Source organism: Delphinapterus leucas, chromosome 21 (assembly GCF_059928025.1).
Source record: "Delphinapterus leucas isolate spDelLeu-1000000601 "Yukka" chromosome 21, BTC_Dleu_Yukka2, whole genome shotgun sequence".
In the NCBI taxonomy this organism is placed as follows: domain Eukaryota; kingdom Metazoa; phylum Chordata; class Mammalia; order Artiodactyla; family Monodontidae; genus Delphinapterus; species Delphinapterus leucas.
The window spans coordinates 21,678,976-21,696,520 of NC_143149.1; the positions used below are offsets into that span (position 1 = coordinate 21,678,976).

Sequence of the window (17,545 nt, forward strand, 5' to 3'; positions counted from 1 at the left end):
ATCGAAGTATTCTCTTAAGAAACCAGGTTATAAATTACTGTTAAAATGTTAGACTCTGAACACATTTGATATTGCAAATTTAACTCTGGGAAGAAAGAGTGAACGGAATTGTGGTTCACCAAAAAGTTGGAGGTTCCACTACATTGTGTACTGAGGGTAAAAAAAGGAATGTAGCATTCACCAAGTTTTTTTTTTGGGGGGGGCGCTTTCTTTTTTTAGTGAGGAATGTTCCCCTTCCATATTCACTACAGAAGGATGCAGGAGACTTCCTTCGGATACTGGTGCTCAGGTGTTCTGTGTGTTGGCCAGACTTGAATAGTGGAAACATTCTAGGCAATGCTTAGAGTGTCCATTGCAGAGTTACTATTTAAGCACTGCTTTACGTTTCCATGGATAAGACAATCTTGGTTATTGCTAGGAAACATCCCATGTTTAGATACAGGATGTCAGTCTCAGTCATAGGAATTAAAACACGACTTGCAGAAAGCAGCCCACATAGTCCAACCTTCCCTTTAACGAAAGGTAGGGTGAGGGGCAAGACTCACCACAGCCCTCCTCGTCTGAGGAGTCCCCACAGTGGTCGATGCCATCACACCGCCGGCGGTCCGGGACACACACCTCGTTCCTGCACTGCCACTGCCCAGCCAGGCACCGGTGCCGGGGGCAGTGCGCTTCCCCGAACCCACCTCCACAGTCCTCACCTACATCACAGGGTTCCCAGGCATCACGGCACTGAGGATCTCCTGGACACGGGATTTTTGGGTCTGGACATGGCGTCATTCTCTCTAAAAGGCAGGAGTTGGCTTGGTGAGGTAGAGCCCCTGTACCACGGCCTTGTTTATTTAGGGATTTGTGGTTTGCTCATGAATTTAATCCATAGAAAACCAAGAACAGAAAGGAGGGGAGCCATCGGAGAGGTGGCCACAACTTTGTATTCTGAAGTTTCACCCCGAATAGGTTTTGTTTAAGTCAATGAAGCTAATAATCTTCTTAATTTTAAGCAGTTTTGGAAACTGGAGGAGTGATGAGAACAGTTGCCCGTAATACCAGAGACAGTGTAACGCCTGGGTTTAGCGTGTATGCGAAAGGCTGTTAGTGACGGGCTTGTTTCACTGTCGATGTTAATCAATGCAGCTAAGAAACAGAGAGTGTCACTGAAGGTAAAAATAAGTTGTACGTACCACAGTTAACCTCATCAGAGCCATCTAAGCAGTCACTGACACCATCACAAAGCCAGTGAATGGAAATACATCTCCCATCATCACACTGCCAGGCCCGTGGGTGTCCGTGACATACTTCCTCTGCAGGCAGTGGCGGTGTCCAAGAAGAGGCAGAAAGGAAGAGGTGTTTGTCAGGGCACTAGCAGCTTTTAAATTTGGATTTCATATTAAGTACTTTCATTAGCAACAGAATAATTAATTCCTGATTTGCCGCTGGGGTCAACCCTAAACTTGCCCGTCCTTTTCACATTACTTCTGACAACATCACTCAGTACCGCTACCTTAGGGGCAATCACCTAGCATATCGATACACATCTCCTCCCATTATTCTAGAACGCCGTTGTCCAGTAAAACCTTCTGTGACAATGGAAGCCTTTTCCATCTATGCCGTCCAGAATGGCAGCCACCAGTCACACGTGGCTATTGAGCAGTTGAAATGTGGCTAGTATGACACACAAACTAAACTTTTAATTGTATTCGTTTAAATAAATTTAAATCCTCACATGTGGCTAGTGGCCCCTGTGTTAGTCCAGTTTTATGAGTTCACTTCTCTGAATTCCTTTGGTGTTGGAGATGATTAAGATCTATGGCAACCTGCGAACTGGGGTTTGGGGTTTAGTAAGACGTTCAAGTATTTCCACTTAAGTCTGCCTACTGGCTGAAGCCAGTAAACTTGGGGAGCTGGGCTAAAGTGTATGGGGGTCCAAGCACAAGGCATTTCTGCAAGTCTGAAATTTTACTGTAACCTGTAATGGTACACATTTTGATATCCACGGTGTCATGTTAAAGTAGTTACAGTAAGTGACCACCCCAGGAATGTGCGTGAGGGGTAGCGCTCACCAAGTGCTTATGGGGCTTCTCCTCTTTGAATGAGGAAAGTTCCCTTCCACATTCACTGCACAGGGAGGCAAGGCACCTGGTGAGAGGCTTTCCTCACATACAGGTGCTCTGGCCTCCCTTCTGGGGTTTTGAGCTCTCTTAGCACAGAGAATTACTTGAACTTTATTTCAGGAAGATATTTACCAAATGGCTGATTTCTGTTGGTTTTATAGTTCTTGTCCCCAGTTTGAAAGCTGTTTTTTCAGTTGTATAAAATCTCTAAGCATATAAGAGTTGAACTAGTTTATTGTATATAAAAGTAATTGTGTGCACTGGGGGCTGCAGGGATTTCCTATAAAGGAATCCTTGTATTATTCCAGTTTGAGTAACACTGTCATAGATGTTTAGGTCTGAGTTTAAGACGAGGAGCCAGACCTTTGCTGGATTTTTCCATCCCAACTCGCCCTCCACACTCGTTTGGACAACAGTGCCGCCAACAATTAAAGAAACATGCCTGGCCTTCCCCACTGAAAGCCTGCAACAATGCAGAACACCCAACATTTCCGAACACCCCCTAAGAGGGTGAAAACCATGAGAACTGTCAACCTATGTGTATTGCTATGTGTAGCAATAAGGGCCAGGTGTGGGTGAGTGCATGATACACAACAGGACACGGCGGTGAGACCACTTACCACACTGCTCGTCCGCCCCATCCGGGCACTCCTGCTCTCCGTTGCAGAGCCAGGCCACAGGAATGCATCTCCCACCACATGCAGCTTGCCTTGTCATCTGACACTGTATTTCATCTGCAGTGAAGGACCAAGAAGCAAAAAGCCATGAGAGTTCTTGGATTCCTTGGGTCCAGGAGACCTTTTCATGTAAGCTGCTTTCACTGTTCTGTTTGGAAGACCTTCCTTCAACTATCATCTAGGAGAACGCTAGGGGGCTCAGTACCCTGAAAACCCATGCAGGTTTGCCATGACGATCCTTGGGGACCATTCTTTCTGAGGCTGTGGAATTGTTGCTGGAGAGTTGTCAATCTCCTCCCCGTTGTCTTGTTAGAATGGCTCAGACTTACTTGTGCTTAAAAAGATACAACTATTCTTCTAGGCCTGATTCGGTCTTACAGACTCAGAGTATGAAGCGTTGCAAGTTTAGAGGTCTAGGCTCAAAGCACTTGACTTTAGTTTCCTTTTAAACATGGGTCGATACAGCGTCAAATGAAGTTACGGTTTGGGGTCCTATATACCATCTTTATAAGAATACCTCTAATAGCCTGGTTATAAATACTTAAGTTTTCCGTTATTTGCAGGATACTGATTTATATTATCAGCTTTATTCAAATCATGAACTTGTGTTTCTCAACCCTGAATGATTAATGGTCAAAAATAAGCCTGTTATGGAGGTGGTGCTCAGAGAAGGCCTGGTTGTACTTAGTTTACTATTTTGCCTAACTTTCAAAGAGAAAAAGCCAATCCTTGGTTCCGAGAAAACACAAGCCACATGTCCCATTTGGCAGAAGTCTCTGTACGACGCAGTGAAGACCCTACCCCAGGGACAATGTAGGCACATGGGATGGAAAGTCGTGCGCAAAGCTATGTGATGGGAGTTGACAATGGAAGCCCACCGCATAGACTACACCTTCTTTGGTAAGGAACCAGACCTCAGTCTTACTTGCATCCCTCTAAGATAGTGCTTTTAGCATAGTTACTCAATGTTTGATTTTAAAAGGCTGGCTTATAATTTGCATTATAAATGAAAGACTCAGGAGGCACTGGTTATTAATGAATAGCTAACAACTTTGCCAGCTACTCACATATCATCCGGGCAATCCCACTCGACTTGACCAAAACCATTCAACTGCGAGCAGGTGAGGTCAGCAACCCCTAAGATGGGACCCCAGGCTCAGTCGTCAGGCTAATTACTAGGTTGGAGTTCTGGTTAGACCACGTACTAACATCACCTCGGGAGAGTTACTACTGCCTCCCTCTGGACCTCAGTTTTTCTTGTCTGTAAAGTGAGGCTAGTAAATAAGTGGTTCTAAGAGGAAAATGCAAGGATTAAGAGTACAAAGTCACTGGGCACAATACCCACCAAACAAATGCTCCCAAAGTGTTAGCTCTTTTGCTACCTCTTCTAGCAGATCCTTCCAGAAGGGTCCCAGTTAGGGCTGCAGTCAACCCTCAAAGACTCACACTGCTAGGCGAGTCCCACCTGGAACACTATTTGCCCTGGTGATTCTCAGTCTGGAGACCCAGTGTGCACATGGATTCTGAACACCATCTGTAGATGGGTCTCAAACATTACTTTTCAAATTTAGGTACATACTTGCTGTGAATAAATTAAAAATGTATTTATTAATCTATTTACATATTAAGTTCATGGTAGCTTTCTCAGAGTCTGTCAATATACAAAGTACAATGATCATGGGCTGTTCTACAACAGACATCACAAAGATGTCTTCATACCAGAAGGCCTGGGCGAACACTGCTTAGTGAAAAAGGCAAGTAACTTTAAACCGTGTTTCTGGGGTGGAGCAAACAGACCACCCAGGGCAAGGGCTTCCTGCCGCAGAGACGCCCCACCAGGTTAGGCAAAAACCCTGAGGGTCAGAATCCCTCCTGGAGGGCAAACAGCTCAGAGACTAAGTGACATCTCCTGCAAACCAGTTAACAGTACCTTGACCAACAAAGTGTCTGCATAAGTTAAAAAATGATTTTAAATCTGCCTTCATCCATGAGGGCCAATTGGGAGCACCTGTCAGGAGAGATGGGCAATCCTGCAGGCCAGGTCGTTTGACAAACACTGGGCACCTCCTGCACCTGCCCAGGTCACCAGCCACCAGCCCTACGGGAACTCAGGGTGTCTCAGTCACCCTGGGACCCCGACTCAGCTCTCCTCTGCCTTGGGGTCCGCCTACACCTGAGTGGTATTAACAAGCGCCGCTGGAAGTTGCTTGCTAATCGCACCTGGGCCCAAGCTCCGTTTCCCCCGGGCTGTTTCTGGAGGGAAGCACCTCTTCCCAAGGTCCCGGGCCTCCAAGAGGCTAAATTTGCTGCCTGGTTAAACCTGGGGGGCGGGCCCATCAGAGACCAGGGCTAGAAAGCCAATCCCACTCCCTTGGATGTTGAGGAAAGGAAGAACCTAGAAGGGAGCGTGCGCCCCCTGCACTCAGGTGCGGAACGAGCTTCTTTTCTCACCGGCCTGAGGGCCAGAGAGGAAAAGACATCCAATCCATCCGCTGAGCCCACCCACCAGGGATGCTTGTTAAGGAGTAAAGGGCTGAGAAGCAGCGGGCCCCTCCAGACAGTCTAGCCTCGCCCTCCCAGACAGAAGGTCACCGCAGGACGGGGGACAAGCCGCGCACACCCAGCGAGGGCGCCCCAAGCCCTCCTCCGCTCCCGCCCGGCAGCCGGGCAGCCCCGCGCCCCGCAGCCTGCACAGCGGGATGCGGTCCCTCCCGGGGCGCCCCACCCGCGGGCCCCACTCACCAGTCGCGGAGCCCCCGAGGCCGCCCAGCGCGGCCAGCACGGGCGGCAGGAGCCGAAGGAGCGACCGGAGTCCCATGGCCGCGAGGAGACAGCGCGGGGACACGGGCGCGAGGCGCGCTGCGCGAGGCCGCCGCGGGCTGGCTGAGCGCACGGGCCGCCCGGGCGGCTTTAACTCGCGCTCCCGCCGCGCACTGGGAACGCCGGCGCCGGTGGGCGGTTTGCGCGGGGAGTTGGCCTCTCCAGATCCCAGAGAAGAGCTGCCGGGAAGGAGCGGGGCTGTAGACGGAGCTGGGGTGCCTCGCATGCCTCTCCTCCGGGGGTGCTCAGCGGCCATGAGTGCCTGGGGCCTGGGACCTGGCGCCCCTCCTGCAGTGGGACAGCAGACGCTCAGCTGATTCAAAGCGCTTGCCACACTTAAGGTAGGGACGGTCGACAATACTTAAAGCTTCTCAAACTTGTTTTTTAAATTGGAGCACAGTTGATTTACAATGTTGATTTCTGCCGTACAGCAAAGTGGTTCAGTTATACATATACACCTTTTTATATCCTTTTCCATTATGGTTTATCGGAGGATATTGAATACCGTTCTGTGTGCTCGACGGCAGGCCCTTGTTATCCATTATACATAATAGTTTGCATCTGCTAACCCCAGACTCCCACTCCATCCCTCCCTTACCCCTCTCCACCTTGGCAATCACAAGTCTCTTCTGTATGTGGGAGTGTTTGTTTCCTAGATAAGTTCATTTGTGTGGTATTTTAGATTCCACATGTAAGTGATATCATATGGTATTTGTCTTTCTGACTTATTTCATTTAATGTGATAAGCTCTCGTTCCATCCACAGTGCTGCAAATGTTACTGAACCAAAATTGGGTCTGCATGCTGGGGGCAGTAAAGCCAACCTACTATTTACTGACACCTGGTTGTGGTGAAGGACTGCAGAGCGTTTGTTGCAGGGCCAAGCTAGGAGTCCGGGCCAGCTAGCGCTTAAAAGACCCAAACTCCCTGAAGGCTTTCAGGGAACGGGTTTTAAAGACAGGATGAGGGAGGGGCGTTGTGGGGTGTGTGATCAGCTCCTGGACATTCTTCTGATTGGTTGGTGGTGAGGTAATCAGGATCAACATCATCAACCTGGTTCCAACTGGTCTGGGGTTTAAGTGCTTGTGGACAGCATACAGTTAACTTCTCCCACCTGGCGGGGGTTTCAGTAGCTGCAAAACAACTTCAATGGTGTGGCTCAGAATAGGATCTATAGCCCTTGAGGAGGAACTTGACTTTGTTTAATGGCTAAACTATTATTATTTTGTCTTGCTTGACTGTTTTCCTTTCTCTGCATTTTCTCATTTCTCTGATTAAATACACTCTGACTAACATGGGGTGGGGGGTTGTTCTGGGAAGGCCCCATGGGGTCCCGTTGGGTTACACAAATGGCATTATTTTGGTTCTTTATGGCTGAGTAGTATTCCATTGTATGTGTGTACCTCATCTTCTTTATCCGTTCATCTGTCAGTGGACGTTTAGCTTGCTTCCATGTCTTGGCTATTGTGCATAGTGCTGCTATGAGCATAGTAGGGGTGCATTATCTTTTTGAATTATAGTTTTATCAGGATATATGCTCCGGAGTGGGATTGATGGATCATATGGCAACTCTATTTTAGTTTTTTGAGGAACCTCCATACTGTTTTCCATAGTTGCTGCACCAACTTACGTTCCCACTGACAGTGTAGGAGGGTAACCTTTTCTCTGCACTGCATTTGTTGTTTGTGGACTTTTTAATGATGGCCATTCTGACCGGTGTGAGGTGATAGCCCATTGTAGTTTTGATTTGCATTTCCCTAATAATTAGTGATGTTGAGCATCTTTTCATGTGCCCGTTGGCCATCTGTTTGCCTTCTTTGGAGAAATATCTATTTAGTTCTTCTGCCCATTTTTCGATTAGACTGTTTGGTTTTTCTTGTTTTTGTTGAGTTGTATAATCTGTTTGTATATTTTGGGAATTAAGTCCTTGTTAGTCCCATTGTTTGCACATATTTTCTCACAGTCGGTATGTTGTCTTTTCATTTTGTTTATGGTTTCCTTTGCTATGAGAAAGCTTGTAAGTTTGATTAGGTTCCAATGTTTATCTTTGCTTTTATTTTTATTGCCTTGGGAGACTGACCTAATAAAATTTATGTCAATTTATGTCGGAGAATGTTTTGCCTATGTTCTCTCCTAGGAGTTTTATGGTGTCATGTCTTATGCATAAGTCTTTAAGGCATTTTGAGTTTCTTTTTGTGCATGGTATGAGGGTGTGTTCTCACTTCATTGATTTATGTGTGGCTGTCCAACTTTCCCAACACCCCTTGCTTAAGAGACTTTTTCACATTGTATATTCTTACCTTCTTTGTTGAAGATTAATTGACTGTAGGTATGTGGGTTTATTTCTGGGCTCTCTTGTTTCGTTCCATTGATCCATATGCCTGTTTCTGTGCAAATACCACACTGTTTTCTATATGGCTGTAGCTTTGTAGTATTGTCTGAAGTCTGGGAGGGTTTGCTTTCTGCTCTGTTCTTTTCCCTCAGGATTGCTTTGGCAATTCTGGGTCCTTTATGGTTTCATATAAGTTTTAGGATTATCCTAGCTCTGTGAAAATGTCATGGGTAATTTGATAGGGATCACATTAAATCTGTAGATTGCTTTAGGTAGTATGGCCATTTTAACAATATTAACTCTTTCGAGCCAAGCGCATGGGATATCTTTCCATTTCTTTGGATCATCTTTGGTTTCCTTTATTAGTGTTTTATAGTTCTGAACATATAAGAACTTTCACCTCCTTGTTCAGGCTTATTCCTAAGTTTTTTTGTTGCTGTGATTTTTGTGTGTCCACAAAACACCTGGAAACCTCCTGAATATGCAGACTCTGGTCCTGCAGGTCTGGGGAGGAGCCTGACCTTCTAACAGACTCTTCGGTGATGCCTTTGTTGCCAGCCCTCAGACATCACTTTGAAAAGCAAGGGCTTGATAGCCCCAAACTGAGGGCATCACTGTGACTCAAACCCCTGGGCTCCTGTCCTAATGGATCCCTCGCTGCCTCCTGTGTTCCCACTTGGGCAGTATAGGCCTTCTTGACCCCGGGTCTGTAACGACAGCACTGAGATTGCAGTCCTCTTTGGCTGGTGATCAGCACACTGTAAATACAGGGTAACAAAAGCCCTAAAAAGCACTATTCCCCTTTCAGCCTGTGTCACAGCCAGGAGGGGAATGCCTTAACAAGCAATTGGACATGGACGTGTATCAAATTTAATGGGTACGAACTAGAGTCGAGCATAATCCCTGTAGGATGGTAGACTTACAGGACTGGAAGAATTTAGAGGTCATTTTACCCACGTGCTGCCATTTAGGGATTAGACTGTGGATAAAAATGAGACCGTGTGACACCTTCCAGGGAGGGACAGACCACCCTCTCACCCCCTTACTTAGCTAAGCTGTGACATTCCTTCTTTCCAGTCTACTGAGAAAAATAAGTGTCAGATTCTTGGAGAGAACACGATGGAGTTTGAATTTAGAATAGAAACTGGCAAGGAACACTTATAGTGTCTGGGAATGAAAGGCAGCAGGAAAACAGCAGGAAAAAAATAGAAAAGTGAATTGCCAAGTGCCTTCTTAGATTTTATTTGCAACACAGTACTCCAACAGCTTTCTTTTAAATCTTACCTCCTCTTCGTGTTCGCTGCTGGTCCCATCAAACCACACTCTGAAGACTTTAGAATGCCATATGCTCTGGAGCTTTCTTTAAAGTCGCTGTATGCTCTGATTGCATAATCCAATTAAAAGGACCCTTCTGCTTTTAACAAGAATCTAGATGTATCGATTTCTACTGAAATGTTGCTGCTTTGGAACCAGATTGTTTGAGCTGCTTAATGATGTTCAGTGAAACAGAGTAACTCAGAGGTATAAGAATATAGACCAGTTTTCCTCACTGGTCCTCAAGAAAGCACTGAAGCTAGTGGTAAGGTACCTGGGACTGCAGTACCGTAGACCTGCGTTCAAATCTCAACTAAACAAGATTATATAGACACAGAAATAGCAGCTTTATTGTTGTTATAAACAGCCAGCATCAGCTCTCAACGCATACCATCTGAGGAAGCCCCAGACACAGGTGATAGAAATAATAAGTAATATAAATAAGACTTTTATCTCTAAATTATTATATTCTCCTTGTCAAATGTTTTAATCCAGGTCATATAATGACAAGCATTAAAATTCACACCTTCCTTGAATTCATTTAGCAAATTATCAAACACCTTCTCTGTTCCAAGCACTGTTCGAGGCACTGAGGACACAACAGGGAGCAAAACGAACAAAACTGCGTCCCTTCATAGCGCGTACGTTCCAGTAACGGTTCAGGGGGGCAGTGGTGTGTGCAGTTTGACAGAAAAGCAGACCAGTAGGCCTAATGATGAAAGTAATCTACGTTGTGCTCTATCTTCCAAACACCTAGGTTGAAAAAGCATTCTACCGGGAGGCATTTACCAAACCTGGAAAGGGAGGGGGAACACAGTGGTCTCAGGGGACGGAGGGACAGATGAGAGTCCAGGGAGCCTGAAGCAGCTGGATTGTCTGGGGCGGAGTGCTGGAGAACAGGGTGCTACACAGAAAAAGAGTTTCTGCAGAGGGGTTCATTCGCTGAATTCTAAGCTGGACATGTATGGAGTGAGACTCCATGGGTACAGGTGAAGAATAACTACTGAAGAGTTAGTTAGAAGCTGAACAACTCCTGACCTTGACAGAGTTCAAAGACATTTGGAGCAGTTATGGAACACCTGGAACATTCTGTAGATGCCTACAAGGCCACTAGCCCTTAGTAAAGACTACTCTCATAATATTATTAAGGACACCCCCTCCAACCAAAGAGGTTTTGTTTATCAATATTAACCTGTACCTATCAATATTTACTATATCATAAATTAAAACAATTTTAAACACTTTAATTCAGTCAATATAATAATAAATGTATACATGTTAACATAAATGATGTATTTTTATGAAAAATAATCACATTTTCCAAAATACAAAAATGTTAATGAGAATGGTGGTGGTATTTTACATTTTTGCAAATCCCTTTAATGAGATTAATAGAAGGCAGCTGTATTCTCATGTGGTTTTGCATTCAATCTGTTATGATGTTGTTTTGATTACAGTATATGAAGAAAAGCTGGCTTCACACAGATATGTGTTGGCCACAGAAGTATTTCACTAGCCTTTCCAGATCACTGCAAATAGTTTTCTTTGATACTGTTATGCGTTCAGTAGTGCTCCCCCCAAAAAAGGATATGTTGAAGTTCTAACTCCCAGGACCTCAGAAAGTTGATCTTACTTGGAAATAGGCTCTACACAGATTTAGTCAAGTTCAGATGAGGGCATTAGAGTGGATCCTAATCCAGTATGACTGGTGTCCTTATAAGAGGGAAATTCGGACACAGATATATAGAGAAGGAAAACACGAGAAGAGAAAAAGACACAGGCAGAATGTTATGTGAAGTCGGAGGCACAGATGGGAATCATGCTGCACAAGCCAAGGAACATCTGGGGCCCCAGAAGCCGGAAGAGGCAGGGAAGGATTCTTCCTCTAGAGCCTTCAGAGAGAGCATGTACCTGCTGACACCTTAATTTCAGACTTGTAGCTTCCAGAACTGTGACGTAATACATTTATGTTCTTCTAAGCCACCCAGTTTGTGGGTTGTTTATGTTAGCCCTTTGAAATTAATACAGATACCAACGCCAACATTTAAGAAATGATAATTTCTTTTTTTAAAAAAATTTATTTATTTTATTTATTTATTTTTGGCTGCGTTGGATCTTTGTTGCTGAGCGCAGCAGGCTTTCTCTAGTTATGGCGAGCAGGGGCTACTCTTTGTTCAGGTGCACAGACTTCTCATTGTGATGGCTTCTCTTGTGATGGCTTTTCTTGTTGCGGAGCATGGGCTCTAGGTGCACGGGCTTCAGTAGTTGCGGCTCGCGGGCTTTAGAGCGCAGGCTCAGTAGTTGTGGAGCACGGGCTTAGTTGCTCCACGGCATGTGGGATCTTCCCGGACTGGGGCTCGAACCTGTGTCCCCTGCATTGGCAGGCGGATTCTTAACCACTGTGCCACCAGGGAAGCCCAAGAAATGATAATTTCTTAAAGGTTAGCTGTAGTGTGGAACCTGAAGCCATATCAACGAGCATTTCATACTGTCCTTATTAAAATCCGTTGGCCTGTCTTGTACTTTGAGTGGATCTTCCCATATAAAACTGTAACCTCAGGTGTGGCTCATCTGGAAAATATTGGTTCATTAAGTTATGCTGATATTCCAAATGTTGACACCTTCTATTATACAATGTTTAAAAGATCCTACTTGTTAACGTCACTACAAATGTCATCAGAAACGATTTTAACTATTGGGAAGCTATCAAGCTCATGATGGTGGATTCTAATTTTACCTTGGAAGCTCAAATTCTATCATTGGGAACAAACACTGTCAGTCGTTTTCCTTGAAATGACACATACACACTGTTCATTTTTGAGGAACATGTCTGCCAAACACTCGAGGCTGAATAACCAGATGTCTATCAGTCATTCTTTCCAGTGAAAATGATATTCTGAGAAAAGAGTGTCTAGGTATGCTTGCAACTTGGACAACTGCACAAGTTTTTTCCTCCTCAAACTTTGGCATTCAGCAGAAGGGCTTATGCAAACTTCCCGTGTAGTAACAGATAGTATTAAAAAGCCATGCACCTCAGGGTTAAAATGTAATAAAATTAATAATTTTTACTATTTCATTGTATCATCAAATACATTCTTAAGTGAAACAGGCATATTTTATTGGGTTGGCCAAAAAGTTCGTTCAGTTAATGAATATGTTTCATAAAGTTCTTGGTGAAAATGAAAAATGTCTTATTCTTACTTAAAACCGAACGAACTTTTTGGCCAAACCAATAAAATTACAAGTGTATGGTGGTAAAGGGTAAAATGATCACTAGTATAGGTTGGTGCCACCACCTTGATTCACACAAAGGAGTCAGTGGTTTTACCAACCTTTAGGTTTTTGTTTGTTTTTTACCATCAGTGCAAATGTCAGCACACACAAAAAAGGGTGCATAATAGTTTGGTATTATTTTGAAAATAATTGACCTTATGGACTCACTGGTATCCATAGACCATCTCAAAAAGTTCTCATATCCTGAATATATAAAGAAATCTTACACCTCAATAACAAGAAACCAAATGACCATATTTTTTTTTTTTTTTTTTTTTTACGTTACGCGGGCCTCTCACTATTGTGGCCTCTCCCGTTGTGGAGCACAGGCTCCGAACGCGCAGGCTCAGCGGCCATGGCTCATGGGCCTAGCCTAGCCGCTCCACGGCATGTGGGATCTTCCTGGACCGGGACACGAACCCGTGTCCCCTGCATCCGCAGGCAGACTCTCAACCACTGCGCCACCAGGGAAGCCCCAAATGACCATATTTTTAAAGTGGTTAAAGATTTGAAGAGCCACTTCATAAAAGTAGATATGGGTGGGCACTAAATACATAAAAAGAGATTTCTGTATCTGTAGTTGTCAGGGAACTACAAATTAGAACCACAGATAGATATAGCTTACAAGCACTTAGAAAAGCTAAAATGTTTTTTAAAAAATTGATAGTATGCAGTGTTAGGCAAGAGGTGAAGCAATTGGAACTCTCATCCATTGCTGATAAGTAGGGGAAGTAGAACAACAAGTTTAGGAAAACAGTTTGTTTCCTATAAAATTAAACATCTACTTAATATATGACCCAGCAATCTCTCTTCTAGAGATTTAACCAAGAGAAATGAAAGAATGTGTCCATAAAAGACATTTACACTAATTTTACAGCAGCTTTACTCATTCTAGCCCCAAACTGTAATAACACAGATGTTCATCAAAAGATGAGTAGATCAACAATGTGTGGGGTACAGCCATACAACAGAATACTATTCAACAATAGAAAGAACAGACTACTGATAGGTCCAATAATGTGGATGAATCTCAAAAACATTTGTGTTACGCAAAAAAGATAAACACAAAAGAGTATATATTGTATGGTTCTATTTATATGAAGGTCTAGAACAGGCAAAACTAGGCTATAGTTTTAGAATTTAGACCAGTGGTTGCCTGAGGCTGGTGGAATTGACTGAAAAAGTATACAAGGAGGGGCTTCCCTGGTGGCGCAGTGGTTGAGAGTCCGCCTGCCGATGCAGGGGACACGGGTTCGTGCCCCGGTCCGGGAAGATCCCACATGCCGCGGAGCGGCTGGGCCCGTGAGCCATGGCCGCTGAGCCTGCGCATCCGGAGCCCGTGCTCCGCAAAGGGAGAGGCCACAACAGTGAGAGGCCCGCGTACCACACACACACACACAAAAGTATACAAGGAAACTTTTGGAGTTGATGGAAATATCTTGCATCTTTCATGGAATGGTGATTGCATGTTGATTTGCTGAAACTCATTGAACTATTCATGTAAAATGGAGGCATTGTAAGCTATACCTAAATACATGCTTTTTTTTTTTTTAAGTATTAGACTCAGGTGATTTTTTTTTTTTAACCTAAGTTCCAGCTTACCTTTAAAGGGTAAATAATTTGGAAGCTATTAAGACTATTACAGCTCAGAGGAAAAAACTGAAAATAACTCCAGTTTGTCTTATGAAATTAGTATAATTTTAGTACTTCATAGTAGACAAATATTACACATGAAAATGGAGACAAAAGTCTAAAGTAAATTATATTAGGCACTTAAAAAAACATAGTACTGAATAACAAGTAGGGTTTATTCTGGTAATGCAAAGTTGATTCAACGTTAAGAAGTTTATTAGTAAAATTAGTTACCTTAAAAATTGAAGGATTAATACTACATTATCCACATGATTTGTAATATATGCTCAAAACCTTCAGTGAAATTCAGCAGCCATTCCTAATTTTTTATGAGTATAAGTAAAATAGGAATAGAGGAATCTTCACAGATAGTCTAAGAACTAAATGAAAGCAGCAGCAAGCATCATGATAAACAAATGCTAAAACACTGCTTTCATAATTACTCTACATTGTCTTGGAGATCCTAGCTAATGCAGCAAGGCAAGGAAACAAAATAAGCAGTATAATAAAATGTATTTTATAAATAAAATATTTTCTTTCGGGCTTCCCTGGTGGCGCAGTGGTTGAGAGTCCGCCTGCTGATGCAGGGGACACAGGTTCGTGCCCTGGTCCGGGAAGATCCCACATGCTGCGGAGCGGCTAGGCCCGTGAGCCATGGCTGCTGAGCCTGCGCGTCTGGAGCCTGTGCTCCGCAACGAGAGAGGCCACAACCGTGAGAGGCCTGCGTACCGCAAAAAAAAAAAAACTAAAAAATAAATAAAATATTTTCTTTCTTTTCTATGTCACTATATCCAAAAAACTTAATAAACACTAAGTTATACTGAAATAAGAGAATTGGCTAACATGCCTGTAAACAATATAACAGTATCTTTTTCTCTCTGCTAGCAAAAAAGCAGTTGAAATGGAAAAGCAAAAAAAATTTAGAAATAACAAAGCCTATAAAATACTTAGAATAAAAAGGGTACATGATGTATATTAAAACTATAGAATCTTACCAGATTTTATTAATATTAAGTGTAATATATTAGATATATTTCTATAAATATTAATAAAATATATATGTTTTGAGATATGAAGACCTTAATTATGTAAACGTTTCTTTGATTACCTGATAAGCAATAGACTCAAAATATTGGAAGACTTTATGAAACAGCCGGACAGTTTTTATGGGGTCGTGCTAACCACTGCTTCTGATGTTATTGCACAGTGTTTATCTTTTACATTTCTGTTCCCTAATACCCTTGAGATTCAAGACAAGAACGTTGTCTTAATAATCTTTGAGCTCCAGCATCTAGCACATTTTTGCTATATGATAAACAAAGAATCAGTGATTGTTGTGTGAGTGAATGATTTCTAAACAGAGAAGCCAACTGTTCTCTTCCCGCTGAGGACAGCTTCCTTCTGTAACAGCTAAAAAAGTTGGTGTACAAATACTTAACTGACCTTTGGTTTGGACCAACAACGTGCATCTTGCAATCTCCTATTGGGGCTTCCTGAACCAATTGTCATGGTTAATTTTATATGTCCATTTGACTGGGCTAAGGGATGCCCAGGTAGCTGGGAAAACATTATTTCTGTGTGTGTCCAGGAGTGTGTTTCCAGAAGAGATTTGCATTTGAGTCAGTAGATTGAGTAAAGATCGGCCATCACCAGTGTGGGTGGGCATCATGCAATCCATATAGGGCCCCCATAGAACAAAAAGACAGAGGAAGGGTGAATGATCTTGCTCTCCTTGAGCAGGAATGTCTATCTTCCCCTGCCCTCCAAAACCAGAACCCCTGGTTCTTGTGCATTTGGACTCCAGCACTTATACCAGCAGACCCCCAGTTTTCAGGCCTTCATACTTGGACTGAATTATACCACTGGCTTTCCTGGTTCTCCAGCTTGTGGATGGCATATCGTAGCTTATCTGAGCCCCCATCATGTGAGCCAGCTCCTATAATGAATCACCCCTTATAAGCCTAAATATATCCTGTTGGGTCTGTTTCTCTGGAGAACCTGGACTAATACAGCTGTGTCATGAAATGAATGGATGCCATTCTGAATTTGAACTGTGTATAAAACCAAAATCTAGACGTCAGCCCCTGGGCCTCTAGAGTTCTAGTAGGTAATTTTTTTTTTTTTTTGCATGTTCAGGATTCTGCCTAGAAAAAATTTATATTTGTTCTCCTATTTTTATACATATGCTAATAAGACATTTGCATTTCTGGTCATATCCCAAAATTTCAACTTGTATAAACAAAACAAGACAGAAGAATCATGTAATATAATTTGCAGTGCTGGACACTTAGAGTTGGGAATCTACTTATGCAGAAACATCTAAAGTATTTTCATTCTGGAAATTTATATTTCACTGTTTTCCTGAAATTCAGTGTCTAGTGAAAGTGAACCAATATCTTAGTAACCAGTGTCTCGCATATAGGATATACACAACGAATGTTAAATTGAATTGAACTGCTTTTAGTGATCTGCTGTTGAGGGTTTTTTCCTTAATTCTGACTTTTAAATTTAATGCCTGAACTTTCTGATCAGATCTGGAAAATAAGTGTTGTTATGAAAACTAAAAGATGCTTTATGAATTCAGTTGATTGAAACTAATCTTTCAAAGTCTCAGGACCGTCATGAGTAACAATAAATCTGCGCGCACTCTCAGCTCTTGTTGATTTAAAGAAAAAAATGTTAAGTGCACCACTCTGCTCCCTACGCGGTAGGCGCTTCCATAACTTTATGGCGCACCAAGCACTGGAGATTCAAAATAATTTAAGGTACATGCCCTACAACTTCCCATCCCCATCACTGCAGTGCGGTGTACATGTGACAGAGGGATGTGTGGACATTCTGTGAAAGCAAAGAGGAGGAAGCAGAGATGGGCCTGGGATAGGCTGATTGGGCAGGCTTCACAGAGAGCGTGACGTTGAGCTAATTTTTGAAAGATATGTTATCCATATGAAGAACATTCCAGGCACACAGAATAGAAAAACACCAAGGCCTGGAGGCATGTTGTGAGAACTTGGTGTCAGTGCAGAATCACTGGAGTGAAGGTTCTCATGGGGTGATGGCCGGCATTGAAGCTGGGCAAATGGGCAGCTCCCACCCAGGGCATGAAGTACCTGATGGGCCAAACCAAGGGAAGTTCTTGGGAACCTTTGGGACCATTTTTAGCAGGGAGGGGACCTAATCAAATTCACATTTTCCTAAGAACATTTAGTATTCAAGGTATAGTAATAGCATAGTGGAATTTCTTTCCTTATGTGACTTATAAACTGGTCCTGCAGAAAATTTTCGGAGTCCAAGAAACAAAATATAAACACGTTATGTTACGGAAACATCATTAAAATAAATCCGTAGCCTTCCGGGAGGACTACTTGGATGCCTCCTCATAACTTC

At 43.3% G+C, this 17,545-nt stretch overlaps 1 protein-coding gene across 1 annotated transcript in view; it reads right to left on the reverse strand.

Moving 5' to 3' along the window:
* The window catches only part of LOC111173578 (low-density lipoprotein receptor-related protein 2-like), a 39,928-nt gene extending 31,142 nt beyond the window's left edge, over positions 1–8,786 (reverse strand). The window contains 5 exon segments of the mRNA XM_089903549.1: positions 546–785; positions 1,182–1,301; positions 2,732–2,845; positions 5,531–5,968; positions 8,377–8,786. Coding sequence (XP_089759675.1) covers positions 546–785; positions 1,182–1,301; positions 2,732–2,845; positions 5,531–5,968; positions 8,377–8,551 — 1,087 coding nt within the window. The 5' untranslated portion in view covers positions 8,552–8,786.
* Positions 8,787–17,545: the final 8,759 nt, after the last annotated feature.